A 17,846-nucleotide genomic window follows, 5' to 3' on the forward strand; every position below is an offset into this window, starting at 1 on the left:
ACAAGCGCAGTGAGCCAAGCACGCACGAGCGCGGCTGTGGGGGCCGGAGTCCGGACTGCCCGGGTTGTTCCACCTGAGGCGCAAGGCCGGAGACATCTCAGCGTTACTTCAATCCCCACCTCTGCCCGCTTGGCCCTGCACGTCTGGCCCCTGAGGATCACTTCAGCCCTCGCTGGCCCTGTTCCCCTTTGGTATCCGGACTCCGGTCAGACCAGAGACTGGAGGTCTTGGGACTGCTTCCCCTTCTCACTTTATATAGTTATCTTTAGCGGTGAAATTTATAAGCACTCTTTCTTCTGCCTGGCATTTTCTGTATTTCTGTATAAATATATAAAACAAAATCTTAGTTTTAAAAACCCAGAAAACATCTCTTAGTATGAAAGTTGCAAATGGATGGTTTGCCCTATCCAAGATTAAGAAGGAAAAATAAAAGCAAAGAATGTTGCCAACATTCACAGCTCACAGGATTCTATACAGAGTTCCAGATTTCTGGCTTCTTTCAAGGACTGGGCGATCTGGCCACAGGGGCGGAGCATCCCTGCGGGGTGGGCCCCTCAGGCCCCTCCGGGCCACCTGCTGAGGGGCCCCTGCTGGGCAGCGCAGGTGTGTCTGTGATTTCTCTCTGCCCCGGCTGCCTTCCTTCCTCGGTGCGCTCTTCTTTCTCTTTGGTGTCCTTATAGGAACAAAGACCCCCCACAGCAGCAGAGAACCATCTAGTCTAACGACCTCCTTTGGCTGATAGACAAAGAAAATGGGCATAAAGTGGTCTGGAGCCTGTTGGGGTGGGGGATGGGGGCCTGGGACCCACAGGGCGAGGGAGAGGAGGTGTGTGGTCTGGAGCCTGTTGGGGTGGGGGGTGGGGGCTGGGACCCACAGGGCGAGGGAGAGGAGGTGTGCGGTCTGGAGACTGTTGGGGTGGTGGGTGGGGTCCTGGGACCCACAGGGCGAGGGAGAGGAGGTGTGTGGTCTGGAGCCTGTTGGGGTGGGGGGTGGGGGCTGGGACCCACAGGGCGAGGGAGAGGAGGTGTGTGGGTGTCCGTGAGGGCTGCTGGCTGGAAGGGCTGAGATCTGTTGTGCTGAGGACGCAGGAAAATAGGTCCAGATGGAACCAAAGTGGGAACCAAGGAAGAAATGGAGAACAGACCCATTTCGGGGGCCAGTCCAGGTGGCGATGAGAGAGCCACAGGGTCAGCCAGTGCTTAGCCTTTCAAGGAGGCACCAAAGCAATGTTTAAGGGAAATGCTTGCTACCTGGGACCACAGAGGGCGGGTGGTGGAGGAAGGCTAGGGAGTGGAGCTGGAGGCTGGGTCAAGGTCAGGTGGGGCTGCGGGCAGGGGTGGGGCGCCCTGGTCTCATTTAAAATGGTCCCACGGCGGCAACAACACAGTGTGAGTGTTAACATGACCCACCTAACCCCCACCAGGACGGTGAGGAAAACCCAGCCTCCCAGGCAAAAGGCTTCGGCACAACCATCTGGGGATGTGGGATCTACAGCCAGGGGACCTCAAAGGAACCCATCTGCTCCCTGTCCTTCTTTCCACATCGCATCCGGTCGATGATGTCACTAGAGTCCCCGGACCCAGCAGGGCTGGTGGCTGGGGCTGCGCCCCCATCCCACCAGCCCCTGCCGAGCATGGTCTCGGGGCCTCCGGCCATGGGGAAGAAAGAGGTCCCCGGGCAGCCTGAGCAGCTCTCTCTGGAGAGCCAGCTACAGAACCAGACCCGACTGGGGACCTGAACAGGGGCTTCCAGCCTCCCGCGTGTGGCTGGCGATGAGATGTGTGCTGGAGAGAGCGGGGGCCCTGACCTCAACTCTACACGGACCGGAACCCTGGCCAGGGATCAGCAGTAGATCAGCAGTCCACTGGGGAAGAGAGGGTGCCCAGCATCGCTGCCGCTCAGTGGGAAGAGGATGCTCTCAAGTGGGCTCTTTGGCAACAGTTTCCCCACCCCCCCCTTCTATCACAAACGTCGTGGAACAAAATGAAAATCCCTTGCCCGGTACCGGCCAAGAGCAGCGGTCACTAGAGTTCAGCAGAGGACTCCCGGGGGTTTCCAAAGGTGCTCTGGGCATTCAGCCATTAAGGGAGGTAAAGGGGCCTTTTTAAAGCCACAAGTACATTCTGTTATGGAGACAGAAAAAAAATAATAAAATAAATCCACAAGTACAATCATAAAATAAGATGCTTTTACTCATTTATTCTCACCGGAATGGCTGCCGCGTCTCCTGCCCTCCTACACCCCCTCTGTGCAGCCCCGCAAACCCTCGGCTTCTAATTCATGTGTCATGATTTCTATGTTTAATCCCAAGAGGTTTAGTTGACGCCTCCAGGGCAGGGATCCCCCGGCAGGCCCCCTCCCCCACCGCTCGGTGCACCGCAGCCCCAGGCAGGCCCCCCACAGCTCGGTGCACGGCAGCCCCAGGCAGGCCCCTCCCCCACCGCTCGGTGCACGGCAGCCCCGGCAGGCCCCCTCCCCCACCGCTCGGTGCACCGCAGCCCCGGCACGCCCCCTCCCCCACCGCTCGGTGCACGGCAGCCCCGGCAGGCCCCTCCCCCACCGCTCGGTGCACGGCAGCCCCGGCAGGCCCCCTCCCCCACAGCTCGGTGCACGGCAGCCCCGGCAGGCCCCTCCCCCACCGCTCGGTGCACGGCAGCCCCGGCAGGCCCCTCCCCCACCGCTCGGTGCACGGCAGCCCCGGCAGGCCCCCTCCCCCACAGCTCGGTGCACGGCAGCCCCGGCAGGCCCCTCCCCCACCGCTCGGTGCACGGCAGCCCCAGGCAGGCCCCTCCCCCACCGCTCGGTGCACGGCAGCCCCGGCAGGCCCCTCCCCCACCGCTCGGTGCACGGCAGCCCCGGCAGGCCCCTCCCCCACCGCTCGGTGCACGGCAGCCCCGGCAGGCCCCTCCCCCACCGCTCGGTGCACGGCAGCCCCGGCAGGCCCCTCCCCCACCGCTCGGTGCACCGCAGCCCCGGCACGCCCCCTCCCCCACCGCTCCCCGCGGCCCCGCCCATGCCCGCTCGCAGCCGGCGCACTGGGCAGGCCCCCCGCCGATGGAGACCCAGCGCCTCCGGCACAGCTAGGCTCCCCCTCCGCAGTCATTCCTCTACCGCGCCCCCACTGCAGCCCGGGACCCGCACACCAGCAGCACCGCGGGCACCTGCACCCCGACGTCCCACTGACCCCCACCTGCAGCACGGCCCATCTTAAAGTGAGAACTGTGAGGATCTCTACTGCCGGTTCTTGAAAGTAGTGTTGGCTCTGAGTCCAAGCCCCGCTCGGTCGCGGGGGAAGTCGCTGTGTGCTTTGAGGGCCTTCCCCGGTCTCCGTCTGAACGGTGCAGAGGGGCCCCCAGGGGCCAGCTGGTGGGCGTCCCGGTGCCGGGAGCCAGGGGGGTGCTGGCAGGCCTCTGTCCGCCTCTCCACCTGTCATCTCTCACCTATCCCTCTGTCCTCTGTCCCTCCATCTACCTGCGTGTCTGCGTCTCTATCCACCTGTCATCTCCCTCCATCACTCGTCTACCCTCACCTAGTACCTACCTGTCCACGCACGCGCACACACTTGTACTCGCAGAAACTTAGTCCTTTACGTTCTGTCACTGGGTGTAACTTCTAGAGCACCTGCCTGATGGAGGAAAGCAACAGAACCTCCCAAGCTGGGAGGACTCCGCGCACTGACCCAGTGACAGGTAAGGCAGCCTGAGCTCGTGCGCTCCCCTGCGGGAAAGGGGCAGCAGCTCCCACGCGCAGCCCGGGGAACCAAGCCGGACGAGTCGCGCCAACCTTCGGGCTCTGGTCTGCGGGGCGGCCCCAAGGAGGCCCACGCCCACGTCCCTTTGTGCCCGCCCATGGCCCCGCCCCACGCATCGGCCCCGCCTCCGCCCGAAGTCCCGCCCACTCCCAGCCCTCCCCCCCGCACCCCCCAAGTTCATCCAAAGCCCTGCCCCCGCCGAGAGCCCCACCCCACCGCGAAGGCCCCCTATGCCCGAAGCCCCACCCGGCCCGCACCTGAGCGGCTCCCACTGCTGCAGATGCTCGGGGCCCTGTCCCAGCTGAGCCAGCAGGTGGCTGGCCCCAGGGCTGGCCCTGGTCGTCTTACACACCCGGTCTCACGAAGTCCTGCAGCCACGCGGATGCAGGGCCCAAGGGGGGTGCATGGCATCCCTGCGCCGCAGGCCCCTTCCTGCGCAGGCACGGGAAGCCTGTGTCGGTGCCCCGGGGCCCCGGTAACAAGGCAGGTTCACTGGGTGGCTGGCCAAAACTCCAGCCCATCCGGTGGGAGGAGAGGGTCCAGACCTAACGAAGTTCAGGGCCCTCAAACTAGGCCAGTGACGGGTACGCACAGTTGCCACGGAGTGCTGGTAGGAGCCTCAGTGGCCTGGCCTCTCTCCCCCTCCAGGGGGTCGAATTCTCTGCGAGTTAGTCCAGCTGTGGATGTTGGACCAGAATAAACACAATCAAGAACCGTCAGCATGAAGGGGATGTGATAGCAGAATTAGACCACCACAAATGGCAGATGCGAGTGTATTTTGGAACTGGTAAGTGGGTCAAACGCACCGGGAGAAGTAAAAAATGGAGCTGTCGGTTTTCAGTGCTTGCCAAGGACTTGTTCCTGGTGCAACAAAGTGTCACGGGAATTCGTGCAGTCGAAACACACAGAAGAGACCCTTACGGGACAGAAGGCAGACGTCAGCTCGCGGGATCAGCCAGCTCGTTTCTTGTGACTCTGGGAAAGCTGTGGAGGAGGCATGAATCAGGAAACCTGGAAGCGGGAGTCCATGGTCCTTCATCCCCAGCCCGGAAATTTCCTCATTGTGGGGCTGCCGCAGGTACCTTCTGGAAGTCCGTGGGGCCGGACGGCAGTGTGCGGCAGGGTCAGGACTACGAATGCATGCACCCCACGACCCCAGCGGAGCGCGCCCTATCCACTTCCCCGCGGCCCAGCTCCCGGCCCGGCAGTGGCCCCGAGGCTGACGGGGTTCCCGGCATCAGGGACGGAGGACCTGTGGCCTTGCAGAAGGCCCGGCTCCGTCAGAGCGGGCTACGGGGAAGGCGGGCCGACCTTCATGCTTTACAAGCTCAAATCGTGAGGCCAGACATCTTGCCGACTTGCCGACCACCAAACTGTCATTTTGGATTACCCTCCACTTTTCAGTCCTCCTGGGTTTGTGTCCATCTTCCTTCTCTAATCTTCACATTTCAAGTAAAGGTTTGCGGAAAAACGGTGGCTACCAAAAGGAATTTGGAAGTGTGCGTGAACCTGGAAAGGGTGTAGCCCGCGCTGTTCTCTGGGCAGACCGCACGCTGGAGCTGGCCGAGCGGCGGAGACCGGCGTGGACGAGGGGGCCGCCCACTGCCCGTGCAGGAGCCTGGTGCGTGGTCCCAGGGCTGAGAGGCGGCATCCTTGGACAGCCGGCCTATGTTCAGCCTCTGTCCATCCGCTGGGCTCCTGGGGGCTTTCCTCTTGCTCTTGGGGTTTTCTCCTCTCCACCCAGGATGTGCAGGGTCATGGCCATGACTCCACGGGCATGTGGGGTCCTTCGTGAGGCTGCTGGGTCCCGTCCTCTAGCCCACGTGGGGCGGCTCCCCAACCTCCACCTTAATGTGCAAATTCACCTTCCTTTTACCTTCTTGGTGGACCCTCCAAATTTTGGAGGGCTTTTGTAAAACATCAGGAAGACTTGCAGGCTAGTTCTGTCCTCTGGACTATTATGATCCACCCTGAGTCCATTTTGAGGGAAGAAAAGGTAATTTAGGGGAGGAAACACATCTCAAAATGTTGTCCAACCCCCCATGTGAGGGATCCATGCCGAGACAACACTTTGATCCCTAAAGCGGGTTTGAGGTAACAGCAAGTCCATAAAAGCGCCTCCCACGGGACACCCCCCAGGGAACAGCTGCAGGACCCGCCCCGCAGCTAGGGCGCAGCGCTTGATGTGATGTTCTCCCTCTCAGACACTCCTCCTTTTGAAATAACGATGCCCCTTTGTTTGTAAACGCTCTCTTCTTTCCCGGCGCCCGCCTCCTCTCCCCTGTGCGCACACCTAAGTTCTTGGGTCATTTCTCCACACTTTATTTTATTCATGAATCATGAAATAATCTGGTTACGTTAAAAGAGATTCCAGTTGCTTGCTTCGTACGGACAACTGGTGCGCCCCCCGCGTGCAGCCTGCACCCCAGTCCGGACGGACACGTGGGCGCTCCCTGAGAAGCACGCCAGCCTCCCTCTCCGCTCTGGACGCCCGCGGTGGTGCCCACCTGGCGCCTGGTCGGGGCCAAGGCTGCTGGAAGCTAGGGTCTCCTGAGCGCCCCCACGGCCCCCCAGCCCCAGGAAGCACCTGCTTTCTGCCCTCCTGGACCCTCTTCCCTTACACCAGCGGTTTCAAACTCTGACTGGCCACCACACACATGTGACACACATGTGTATGATGGAACCAGAGGCCCGGCAACGGCACTTTCCTGGCTGGGTGGCTGTGCTCCCACGGCCATGATCCACTCCAGGGGACGCCTCCTCCACCAGAGTCTGCTGTTGGAGAGATGCTGCTCAGTGATCCACGGAGCCCAGAGCCGCGGCGGCTCTGTTCCAGACTCTGTTCCTGGCTCGGAGGCCTTTATCGTCACCATCTGGGTTCACGTGTCCTGTGAGCAAAGGTGCAGCTAGGGCTCCATGAGCTGGACGGCTGCGTCTCCCGGGTGCTCCCGGCCCAGCAGCATCAGCCCTGCCTGGAAATGTGTTAGAAACACTCATGTTGGGGCGGCTGGGTGGCTCAGTCGTTAAGAGTCTGCCTTCGGCTCAGGTCATGGTCCCAGGTCCTGGGATCGAGCCCCGCATCGGGCTCCCTGCTCAGCGGGGAGTCTGCTTCTCCCCCTCCCTCTGCCTGCCGCTCTGCCTACTTGTGCTTGCTCCCTCTGTGTCAAATAAATAAATAAAATCTTTAAAAAAAAACAAAAACAACAACAAAACACTCATGTTCAGGCCCCAGTCCCGACCGATGGGACCTGGACTCCGTCTGGACAGAGCCGTGCTGGGTGGACAGCTCCCAAGTCGTCCTGGACTCGTGGACGCCACCGGGCGTCCCCCCAGACCCGTCTGCGACGCAGCCACACCCACCACGGGTCGGGCGCTTTCGGGTCGCTCCACGTCACCCCTGCCCTGGGACTAGCGCCTCAACACAGGCCGTCAGAGGATCTTTTGTGGCTCGTGAGCGTCCTGTGGAGGAGGTGACAAAGGCTGACCGCCAGCAGGTAGGTGCTAACGTGCTGCTTGAGAAGCACCTGGCACACACAGCTGGGCGCCCACCCCTGGGCGCACAGGGACGCTTCTGTGTCTACCTGCAGGAGTCAAAGACCCCGAGGCCGCACGGGAGGAACCCCTGCCTCTTCCTCCGAACTGTTCCGTGGTGACAATGTTGGGACACGGGTGGCGACAGAAGCACTTTGCAGCGTCTTCACGGAAGCGATGGTCACAGAAGGTGAGAAGGTCTGCCTCAGACTCGGCACCAGGATGAGTCAGAAGCAGGCGCTTGAGTGGAAGACCGCAGGACGCAGCGCTCCTGTGAAAGCGTTCGCGCCCCAACGGCTCGTCAGGGAAGGAAGCGGGCACCCGCGCTGAGCTCTGAAGGCCGGGGAGGCAGGGCGACGGGCCTCGAGGGGGGGCGTCCCGGCAGCAACACTGTTTCCTGTGGCGACCACGCCCACGACGCGGCCTGCATGTGAGAAACAGCCCGTGACAAGGCTTCTAAAGGCAGCGAGGACCCTCACAGCAAGCAAGGGGGATGTGGGCGCATCGGGCTCATCCTAATAAAGGCCTGCCCCCGCCCTCCCCCAGGCACGTTCTCCCCAAATTTCTACATAATGTGCACATCATGTTTCTTGATTCTTCACGCTGCATTCAAAGGCAGGTGTCGGCAGGCCCCCCAGGCAGGGGGGTCAGGGTCAGCCCGAGCCCCCGTGAGCTCCTGGAGCAGCTGGGGACGGGCCCTGCCCTCGGCCCATGCCCGCTGGACCCCTCAGCACATCCCTCCCTTGCATGGTCCATCCCTAAAGCAAGCAAAGCGAAGGCCTCTTCACTCTGGCCAGGCGAGGGAGGCCAGAGGCCTGCGGGGCACCAGGCCCTACTTGCCCTCAGGAAAGACACGCTCGCTCTGTCTGGATGAGCTGATGGAAACGGGGCCAGCCGACTTCTCCGCCCGTCTCACGTGCAGGGGCACGGACTTTCCACAGCCAGCCTCGAGGCCCAGTGCTGGCGAAGCCGCGGACCTCGGCCCCGGGCAGCCAGGGGGAGGAGGGAGCCGGTGTGTGGCCGGGCGCCGTGGGTGGGCCGGGCTCAGCGACTCCCCAGATGAATAAGGACATATGGAGGGGCCGGGGCTGCCACCAGGCACGAGGACCAGAGAGCTCTGGGGCCCTGGCCCACAGGTGTAGGCAGTCTGGACTGGGAGCCACGGAGCGGCGGGGGCACCCTGACCTTCATGCCAACGGCCAAGGGCCAAGGGCCGGCAGCGGCCACGTCCCAGGGGCGTGGGGAGCCGGCAGGAGTCCCGGAGTCGGACACCGGAGCAGCCGCCCACCCTAGGGAGCCCGCCCGCCCTGGCCTCTCCTTCGTCATCTTCACCTGCGTGCCCCTCACCTGTCACCTGCCCGAGCCCGGGGGGTCTCAGGCTCGCCCGGGACCACAGCCCCACCGCACCTGTGCCCTGCAGGTCCTGGGCACCCAGGCTCCCGCGCCTGCCCTGCAGCTGGTCCCGAGCCTGTGCCTCCCCTTCCCCCTCCCGGGCTCTGACGTCCCACGACCGTCTTGGGCGCAGGAGACGTGGTGTCCGAAGCAGATACTGGCCGTGTCTGCTCTGCCTGGGGGCACGAAGCCTGGCCGCCCCCCCGTCTAGGCTCCGGGTGCGCGGCCTGTGCAGCCACGGGTTAGCGCTCCGAGGGAGGCAGGGCCGCCGCCTTCCCCGGGGGGCTCTGCTCCGCCACATCAGGTGCCCGTGGCCCGGGAGCCGTGGCGGAGGCTGCCTCACACGCTGACTTCTGACCGCGAGCACCTGCTAGCCCAGCACCCCCAGCCCGCCTGCTTCCTCCCGAGTGGTTGGCCGCTCCCTGGCGCCTCTCCGCACTCTGCCTCCACTCTGCACCCTCCCCTGCCCGCCCTGCCCACGGTCAGTGACGCACGAATGTTCTCCTGTGTCTGTCGCGCAAGCAAACCAAGCAAGCGTCTCTCCTAACTGACCTCCCACGGAAGATCTGCTCCAACAGCCGCGGCTCTCAACCTTCCAGCCAGATGGTGCTGGACGTCCTCCGGCTTCCCTCAGGCCGAATGAAGCTCTTCCACGTGGGGCTCGGGCCTCCATCCTGCCCCCCCCGCCCAGCAGCGTGCCAGGACACCCAGGATGCGGGGGCCTACCTCCCAGAGGCTTAGGGGCAGCACTGGGACCCGGGGAAGGGGGAGGGCCGTGCGAGGGCGCCAGCAGGTTGAACGCGTGCGATGTGCGTGGGGACCAGAGGCGGGAGGAGCTGGGGGTCGGGCGAGCGCTCCTGGTGTGACGACGGGTGTTGGGGACCGGGTGAGGCGCTCGCTGTCAGCAGGTGGCGCCCCCACCCGCCCCCTGTCTTCAGCTCTGCATCTCAAATGTCAATCCACAAGGAACAGACTCAAACTGGACACCAAGTTTTAAATTCCAGGTGAGGACATCACTGCGGGGCTGGTTGGCAAGCACGCTTTCCTCTGCCAGCGATCGAAGCCGGACTGGGCCGCGAGGAAACGCTGATGGCCGCAGGGGCAGGGGCTTGCAGGGGCGGAGAGGAGAGAGCTGAGCTCCCCAAGTCTGGATGAGGAGGGGAGAGTGAGGACAGGGCCGTGGAGGGCTCTGTGGCCTCACTGTGTGGCAGGGGCGTGGATGGTGGGCCCTGAGAGGTGAGCGGAAGGTGAGGAGGCCTCGTCCCGGGGCTGGGGTCTTCCAGAGGTGCGTCCTCTTGGCGTCTCGACTCAGCACTCTCTCTCAGTGATGCTACCTCCATGTTCCGGGGACCACCGTGTCAGCGCAAATAGGTCTCCTCCAGCTCAACACAATTTCTCGAGCTCCTGGCTCTGCCCTCAGGTGCTGGGGATCCAAAATGAAAGAACAAGAAGAGGCACCCCAGAGGCCGCCGCGAGCGGGTTCCGCCTGCCGGGCAAGGTGGGCACGCGCACGGGTAAGAGAAAGCGTCCTGCCCACGTGTCCACACCCAGCGGTTTGGAGGGAAGGGCACTGATGCGCTGACTGAGAAATGAATAAAACCAGGGCTGTATCACTTCTCCGCCGATGTCCTGCGGACCAGAGGCAGCTACTTCCTCCCACAGAGTGTTAATCACACGGTCCCGTCTGCGGTACGTCGTCGGGCACGAGGCGGCCTTCCCTCTGCCGTGAGGGCTCTGGTCAGACTGCGAGGCTCCTAAGGCCCATCTTGACAGGACATCCACTCACCGCGCCCCTCGGGGAAATCTGTGAGATCAGACCTTCCAGCCCTGGGTTCTCCGAATGGGCCATATAGGAACCAAAATATACTTTAAAAATCAAAGTTACAACTTAGGCTTTGGTCTCTTAGAGAATGATGTGGCAAGGTACAAATCATCCTAACTTTTGAAAACTGTCAAAGATTAGTTTGACACGAAAATCTAAGAAAAATTCCAATAAATTTCAATTAATTTCTCTGATCATAAATGATCTTTATTAAAGCATGCATATTCTTGTGATTCAAAACAAATATTTTAAAAGAATGACATATTTAATAAACTGACATGAATGTTTTATTTAAAATTATTGTAATAAAAACAAATAGACATTTAGAAGATATTTGTCATTTTAGAAAACAGTAAGGACTAAAGTAACTTTCCAAACTCACTGCCAGAATTAAAATTTCATATCACAGAAATGTTTAATAACAAATATTGACCAACAGATTACAACACAAAAGTCGAATAAATAAAAAACCTTTCTGATTTTTTTTTTTAACCAAAAAATCATGAACTGATGAAGTAACAATAGAAAGTTAACAATTTCAGAAAAAAAGGCACATCCAGGCAAAACAGTCAAGGTGATCTGTAAAATGCAGCGTTATATTTATACTGTGCATGATCAACTGAATGCAATAAATTACTCTGGAAGACCTGAAGCTACGGCAGGAAGTCGGCACGCTGGGCAGATGGGGAGCCCCTCCCACGGAGCGCTTTGTCCCCGAGGCGAAGGGGTCTCGCTTCCGAAGCCGTGTGTCCCTGTCGCTGCCCTCAGAGACTCGACCGTCTCTCTGGCCGAGGCGCACACCTCGTGATGGCGGCTCTCCACAGCACCGGGGCCAGCAAGAGGCTGAGTGTGGTCACACTCAGGATGAGGAGGTACACCTGGAACAGGTAAGGCTGATGGTGGTCACACGCAGGACTAGGAGGTGCCCCTGCACACCCCCCAGAGCCACGGGCACATGGCCCTGTGGACGGGAGGTGCAGGGAGATGTGGGCCCTGATGGAAACTGGTGCCCACGGGCCCACCCCGCGGCCTCAGTGCGGGTCTCGCACGGGGCCCACCCCGCAGCTTCAGTGCGGGTCTCGCACGGGGCCTGTGCACAGACGTCATTCCTCACCCATCGCTTCTGCACAGTTGAGATGCATCCTATCTTCCTCACACTCATGGCTACGGGGGACAAGCACTGAATTCTGAGTGCTTACAGCATGTCCCATGCACTAAGAGGAGCTTCTATATTCCCTTGGCCCAAATTAGGGGGCAGGTGTGCAGAACCGGATATTGGAGGCATCTCACGGTGGGGGGGGGGCTCACCGGCAACAGGGTGCCCAAGGGAGGGATGCTCACTGAAAGGGGGCAGCAGGCAAACCCCCGCCCTGGTTCAAGGACCTGCCCGACACATTCACACATACTTGCACAAAAAGGGCAAAAGAAAACTCAGATGCAGAAGGGTGCTGGGGCATCCAGTTAGGTTGGAGTAGAAACTACCATTCATGAGCTTGTGTGTCCACAAACCCCCAATTTGAGAGCGCCCTGTTTCTAAGCTAGAACCACGGGCGTGGTGAGCCGGTCCCCATGGTTACGAGTCTGGGGAAAGCGTGTGTGGTCTCCTGTCTGCTCCTACACCATGACCCAGTATTTATCTATTTATCCACGGCAGAGTCCCGTTAACGTCCACCCTGCTTTCACTGAAACAGTGACGTCACTGGTCCTCAGCTCACTGAGGGCTCACACTGGCCCTGCTCTAAAGGACATTAGCTCTTACCACGGTGGACCACAGACTGTGGCCCACTGACCCCTGGGGTGGGGGTCACCGCCAAGCACAAACGTCCTGCTTGTCAAGTGTAAAGTGACAACCAGGGGTCATCAGACAATACTCATCATGTTCTAGTTCAAAGGGCAAACGAACAAAACTAGAGAGGAGGACAAGGCAAGTGCACGGCCGTGGGTGGGTGTGCGCACACCCGGCTCGCGAGAAAGCCAGGCCCAGGGCGAAGGGGCCAGGGACAGAGGGGAAGGAGGCAAACGGGGGGCGGGGGGCTCACCTTCCAGGCACCACGCAGAGGGCCCAGCGCCCTGCAGGCTTAAAGCTGTGGTGGGGAAGGAGGAGCTGATCAAAGAAGCCCCAAACTTTGGTGTATACTGATACGCAGGAAAAACCTCCGTGTATTTTATACAGAGGAAGCTCTGCCATCATTTCTATTAAAGTTTTCGCTCCAACTCCCTAAAATTTGGAGATACGGTGTCTTCAGAAGCACTTGTCACAGCGACCCAAACTCAACTTTTACGTGTAAGGCAAATGTTGCAAAGTATTTCGTGAAAAAACCCCAAACAAACCAGGGACTTTCACCTAACAACATTCCAGCTCTGCCTTTTCAGTGGTTTCGGGAGTCAGACCCGAGTGCGGGGGCGCCGCTCACAGACGCGGTCCCAGGGAGGCCGTGCACAAACCAGAGGGGGGCCTGGAGATTTAGTTCTTCCGCCAGAGATGCATGAGGGGACCGGGCAGCGTCAACAGCGACACTAGTCGTCCGCGCCGGGTGACAGGCAGAGCGCCGGCCCCGCACCAGCTGCAGAGCCGCGGGCGGGATGCTCAGACGGCAGGGTGGGGGGTGCGGGCTGGGCTCCCCGAACACACACACAACGTGGGTGCAGACTCACCTCCCGAGAAATGATACCAGCTCTGCGCGCTCTGCTCCCCAGGACAAAAGAGAGCTCGCTGACCTGCGCCAGCCCCGCGGCCACGATCCACTTGACGTACTGACTGCTCTTCGGCAGGAGGAGGGACAGGACCAGAGCTGCCAGAGCAAACTGCGAGAGCGGCCCGTTACTGCCTCGCCTGAGCCTGCCGGCCGAGCAGAAGACAGACACGAGCCCTCGCCCGACACCCTGGGGACATACGCAGAAGCACCAAAGGGACACAGAGGGACAGAGAACCACGCTGAACAACGCCAAAGCAAGGGTTCAGGCTCACTAGCAGATAGCTAGGTCTCCCCCCAGACCGAGTCGGGCAGCAGGCAGCACTCAAGGACGTTTTACTCTCTAACGAGAGGACTGGAGCTCTCTCACGTGAGCACAGTCCAGAGGTGAGCGGTCCAGAACCCGCGGGGCAAGTGCCACAATCATCAGGGATTCGGATTCCTTCCAGTCGAAGTATTTTAAGTCAGGGGCCTCTGGATGGCCCCGTCGGTTCAGCGTCCGACTCTTGGTTTTGGCTCAGGTCCTGATCTCGGGTCGTGAGATCGAGCCCCACATTGCGCTCCATGCTGGGCGTGGAGTCTGCTGCGTGAGGTTCTCTCTCTCCCTCTCCTTCTGTGCCTCCCCACCCCAATTAAAAAAAAACTAGTATTTTAAGTCAACTTTTGTAATCTACAAAGCCAGACAGCTACTGAGCAGGCAATCGGACCCTGAAATGAATGTTAACCCAGGCAATTCAAGCACCTGCAGTCATGGAGGACAGACAGCGATGAGGTCATCCTCAGTGGCTGTTAAACTGGAAGTTTGTGAGGCGTCCCGACAGGCACGGGCGCCCCGTGACCCGCCCCCACGCCCTGCCCCGGGCATCGCTTCCATCTGGCTGTTCCTGAGTTATACCCTTTTATAATAAGCCACTGATTTAGTGGGCAAAAGTATTCTAATAATTTCAAAACATATAAACAACGAGCTGTACGTGAGTGCGGATTGCTTGCAGAGCTCGGGAGGAACGTCCAAGTGCAGGGGCCTCCCGGGACGTCCAGAAGTTGCTTCTCCTGGCCCAGCTTTCCTAACTCCCATTTCAAACATACCCAATTCTGAGACAAATGAAGGAAAACAAACCCAAAGGCCCCGGTCCTACCCCGCCCCGTCCCCAGACTGCTGGGAGGCAAGAGGGGTTCAGGGTAAGTGGTGCTGTTGGAGCTCTGCAGACTCAGCATCACTAGGGGTAGAAAGGAAGGCTCTGTGACACATACACCAAAAATGACAGGAATTGTACCAATCGCGAAGCACCGAGAAGGAGAATCCATACCTTCATGATCACCACCGACAGCGTGAGGACCATCAGGATGGTGAGCTCGTACACCACGAAAGTGGGGAACACGTGAAGGCCTGTGAGGGAAGGACAGACAGGGTCATTCTCGCAGGCCCCCTCGCCTCATCCTCAACCACAAGCCCTCGATGCTCAGGCTTCCTTCTGTCCTTGCCCTGCATGAGGGACCCCTGCTGCTGGGGCTCTGAGCCGGCTCGCCACAGGGACAGCGGCCCGGGTGCCCAGGGCCACCCTCCACCAGACTTCACTCCCAGGACTTGGCCAAACGGCATGGCAGGCAGCGGCTAAGTGATTTTCCTTTGTGAAAACGTTCTGTGTGAGGTGCAGGCCGGGGCCTGGAAACAAGGGGGGAGAGGCCTGGACACTCGTGGCTGCTCGCTGCCCGGGCAAAACCACCGAGAACGCTTTCCCGCGGCGCTCAGTGCCTGCTGGGGGCGTGCCAGGGATGAGGGACGAGGGGTGGGTGCTGGGGGGCCCTCCGCGCTCAGTGGCCGGCCCCACACCCCTAGGGAGGGCACCTGGAGCTCACGTCGGGGGCAGGGACACACCTGTTGAACCCCCGTGCTCACAGGACAGCCTTCTCTTCCCTGGAATTCTGCAGCATCCGCCCGCGGGGTCTGCTGATGAGCACCTGCCCCGACCTCCTTCCTGGCAACTTCCCTCTTCCTGGGTCTGCCTCGGCCACCTCCCCAACCTGCAGTGCCCCCCGAGCCCTGACGACCCCCCAGCACTATGGCTGCAGACCAGCTCGTCACACTGTCACCCGCAGTCGGAAGTGACCAGTGTGAGCACTCCTGTGCACACATCCCCAACCCGGCCCACTGCACGGACCTGCCTGGGCAACGGCGGCCCCCGCCCGCCCACTTCCCCACCGGGCACACTGACGGCTATCGCTGACTTACTTCGAAGCTCAGGGGCCTCCCTCTCCCGAGGGTAAGCGTGCGCCAGGCCCCAGCACGCAGGCCGGATGGCAGAGGCTCTCCACTCTGAGGGTGGACACACTCCTCACTCGGGCCTCTGTGCGGCGAGCAGAGCACCGCGTACACAGATCCACACTCTGGCGCACCTGCCCCACGCACTTCTGACAAGAGGCACACAAGCCGCCGTAGTTTTCCTGCTTACGGACATGCAGTCACTCGTCCTCCCAACAGATACCGGCCGTGTCCCTGGGACACGGGCTCTGCACGCCCAGTCAGGTCCACCACGGACCAAGCATGGACCCTGGCACACCTCCTGACCTCTTTCGGCAGACGTGGGAAGCAGGACGTGCCACACGGTCCATCAGTCATCACTAGCCCCCCAGTCACCTCGCATGCGCACTAGGCCCAGAGGTGTCAACGTGAGCCGCCACACCCCGGACGGGCCCACGACAGCCTCCAGGGCGCCTCTAAGAATGAGGACGGGCAGTGCCCACTTCAGAATTCCTCTCTGTGTCCCAGGAAGGGGGATCCGAGAGGATGAAATCCTTGTTGAAAAGTCTGTAACAAGAAACATCGCGTCATTGGCCTCGTCCGTAAGACGAGGAGTGATGGGAGATTGGTCGTTGTGGTCGTGCAGGACGGAGGGGGGGCCGCACAGGCCTGGTTGCGCCCACTCCTTTCTGCCTCTGGAGCTGCCACGACCGCGCTGCCCCCAGTTCAGGTGCCGAGGCCACAAGCCCATGGGACCGCACCGGAGATGGCTTCCAGGGGGTACTGAGGGCGACGAGAGGCCACAGGGTGGGCGCCTGAGCCAGCAGGACTGGTGTCCTCGTGAGGAGAGGAGGGGACATGGGAGTCCCCCCGCCCCGCGTCCCTTCCTCTGTCTCCGTGTGTCTGTCCCCGAGTGCACTGTCCCGGAAAAGGCCGCATGGGGACCCAGCAAGCAGGCGGCCATCTGCAGACCGGGAAGAGGCTCCGTCGGCGCCGCCGCCGCCCACACGCCGGCACCCGTTCTGGCAGCATGAGCCACGGCCCAAAAGCCTCGTCAACACAACACGGGGGGGGGGGCGGCTCCATCAGTGAGCGTCCACGTTCGGCTCAGGTCGTGATCCCGGGGTCCTGGGATCGAGCCCCGCGTCGGGCTCCCTGCTCTGCGGGGAGTCTGCTTCTCCCTCTCCCGCTCCCCCTGCTTGTACACGTGCTCGCTCTCTCTCAAATAAAATCTTAAAAAAGTGCAGACAAAGGGATGGGTACAGTGGTGTTTCAGTGACACGGGACTTAGGAAGTCAGGTGCCAGATGATCGTGAGGAGGAGCAGAGCCTGCGACGCCTGGTCTAGTGGGAGGAACACGGGGCTCAGGGTCTGCACAGCCGCCCACCGCCACACGGGCCTGGGGCCTTGCTGCCCTCTGAGGGTCCCTCCACCTGCACTGAGTCCCCGCCCCGATGCCCTCCAGGGCCAGTGTCGGCCGCTGCTGCCCCTGCATTCAGCCCTGGGGGGGCCCTCCTTCACTCGGGGCCCCAAACTGCCCTTTGTTGGTCACACTGCTCTCACTGCTCAGAGCTCAGCCAGGGCCCTCAGTGGCCCCATTGTGGTGCTGGGACCCCAGGGCCACTGCCCCTGCCTGGGACTGACTGCGGCCAGCGGGCCCTCCGCGCAGTCTCCCGGCTCCGCGGGGCCTGACACGGGGCAGGGGTCAGGGGCCGGGTTCATGGGCACATCCCCGAGGCATCGTGTCAAACGGACCCCTTCTGTGTTGCTTGCAACCCCAAAGAGAAAGGCTCTGTCCCGAGCAGTGGAGTGCGCACGTTTCTCAGCTGAACGCCCTTCGCGTGCTGAGCGTGAAGAACGGAAGCAAAAACACTACGGCCCTGTCCTCGTTAGGCACCTGTGATCTTGGCAGGTCAAGAGCCCCAACCTGAGGGAGAGTTCAGTGAGCCTGTCTGTTGGGTAACACGTCCACGGGATTTTCAGTTCTAACCAGCACACACTACACGCAGCCCTGCGGGCAGGACACGAGCCACACGCATGTCAGTGAGATGCGGCCCCGGGAGCAATGTGGTCTGGGACCCAGTCAGAGGGAGCTTGTCCCTGTCGGCCTCATGGGTCCTCATCTGGAGAAGTGACGGGAGGAAGGGGACGGGCAGGAAGGGGGGCAGGAGGGACAGACACAGACCCAGACACAAGGACAAAGAACAAGGGATGGGCAGGGGACGGACAGGAAGGGGGGCAGAGCAAGGGGCACGTGCTGGCGAGAAGGTTCTCTCTCGGAACACCGCGGACACCTGTCGCTAACGCAGCTGCAAAGGGTCTTACCCCGCCTGGTGACGGGCAGTCTCCCCACTCTGCCCTCCACTCTCAGGACCGGCTGCCCTGTGCTCTTCAACGTTCTCGGGCTCACTGGGGCCG

General features: G+C 61.2%; 1 protein-coding gene across 2 annotated transcripts in view; it reads right to left on the reverse strand.

The window, feature by feature from the left end:
• Positions 1-10,677: 10,677 nt before the first annotated feature.
• The window catches only part of SLC9D1 (solute carrier family 9 member D1), a 48,344-nt gene continuing 41,175 nt past the window's right edge, over positions 10,678-17,846 (reverse strand). For both annotated transcript variants that reach the window (XM_036071407.2, XM_036071406.2), the window contains exons 12-14: positions 14,497-14,576; positions 13,152-13,301; positions 10,678-11,374 (exon numbers count right to left, since the gene is read on the reverse strand). In XM_036071407.2, coding sequence (XP_035927300.1) covers positions 11,261-11,374; positions 13,152-13,301; positions 14,497-14,576 — 344 coding nt within the window. In that variant the 3' untranslated portion in view covers positions 10,678-11,260. The remainder of the gene's footprint in view (positions 11,375-13,151; positions 13,302-14,496; positions 14,577-17,846) is intronic.

This window comes from Halichoerus grypus, chromosome 4 (assembly GCF_964656455.1).
Source record: "Halichoerus grypus chromosome 4, mHalGry1.hap1.1, whole genome shotgun sequence".
NCBI lineage: Eukaryota > Metazoa > Chordata > Mammalia > Carnivora > Phocidae > Halichoerus > Halichoerus grypus.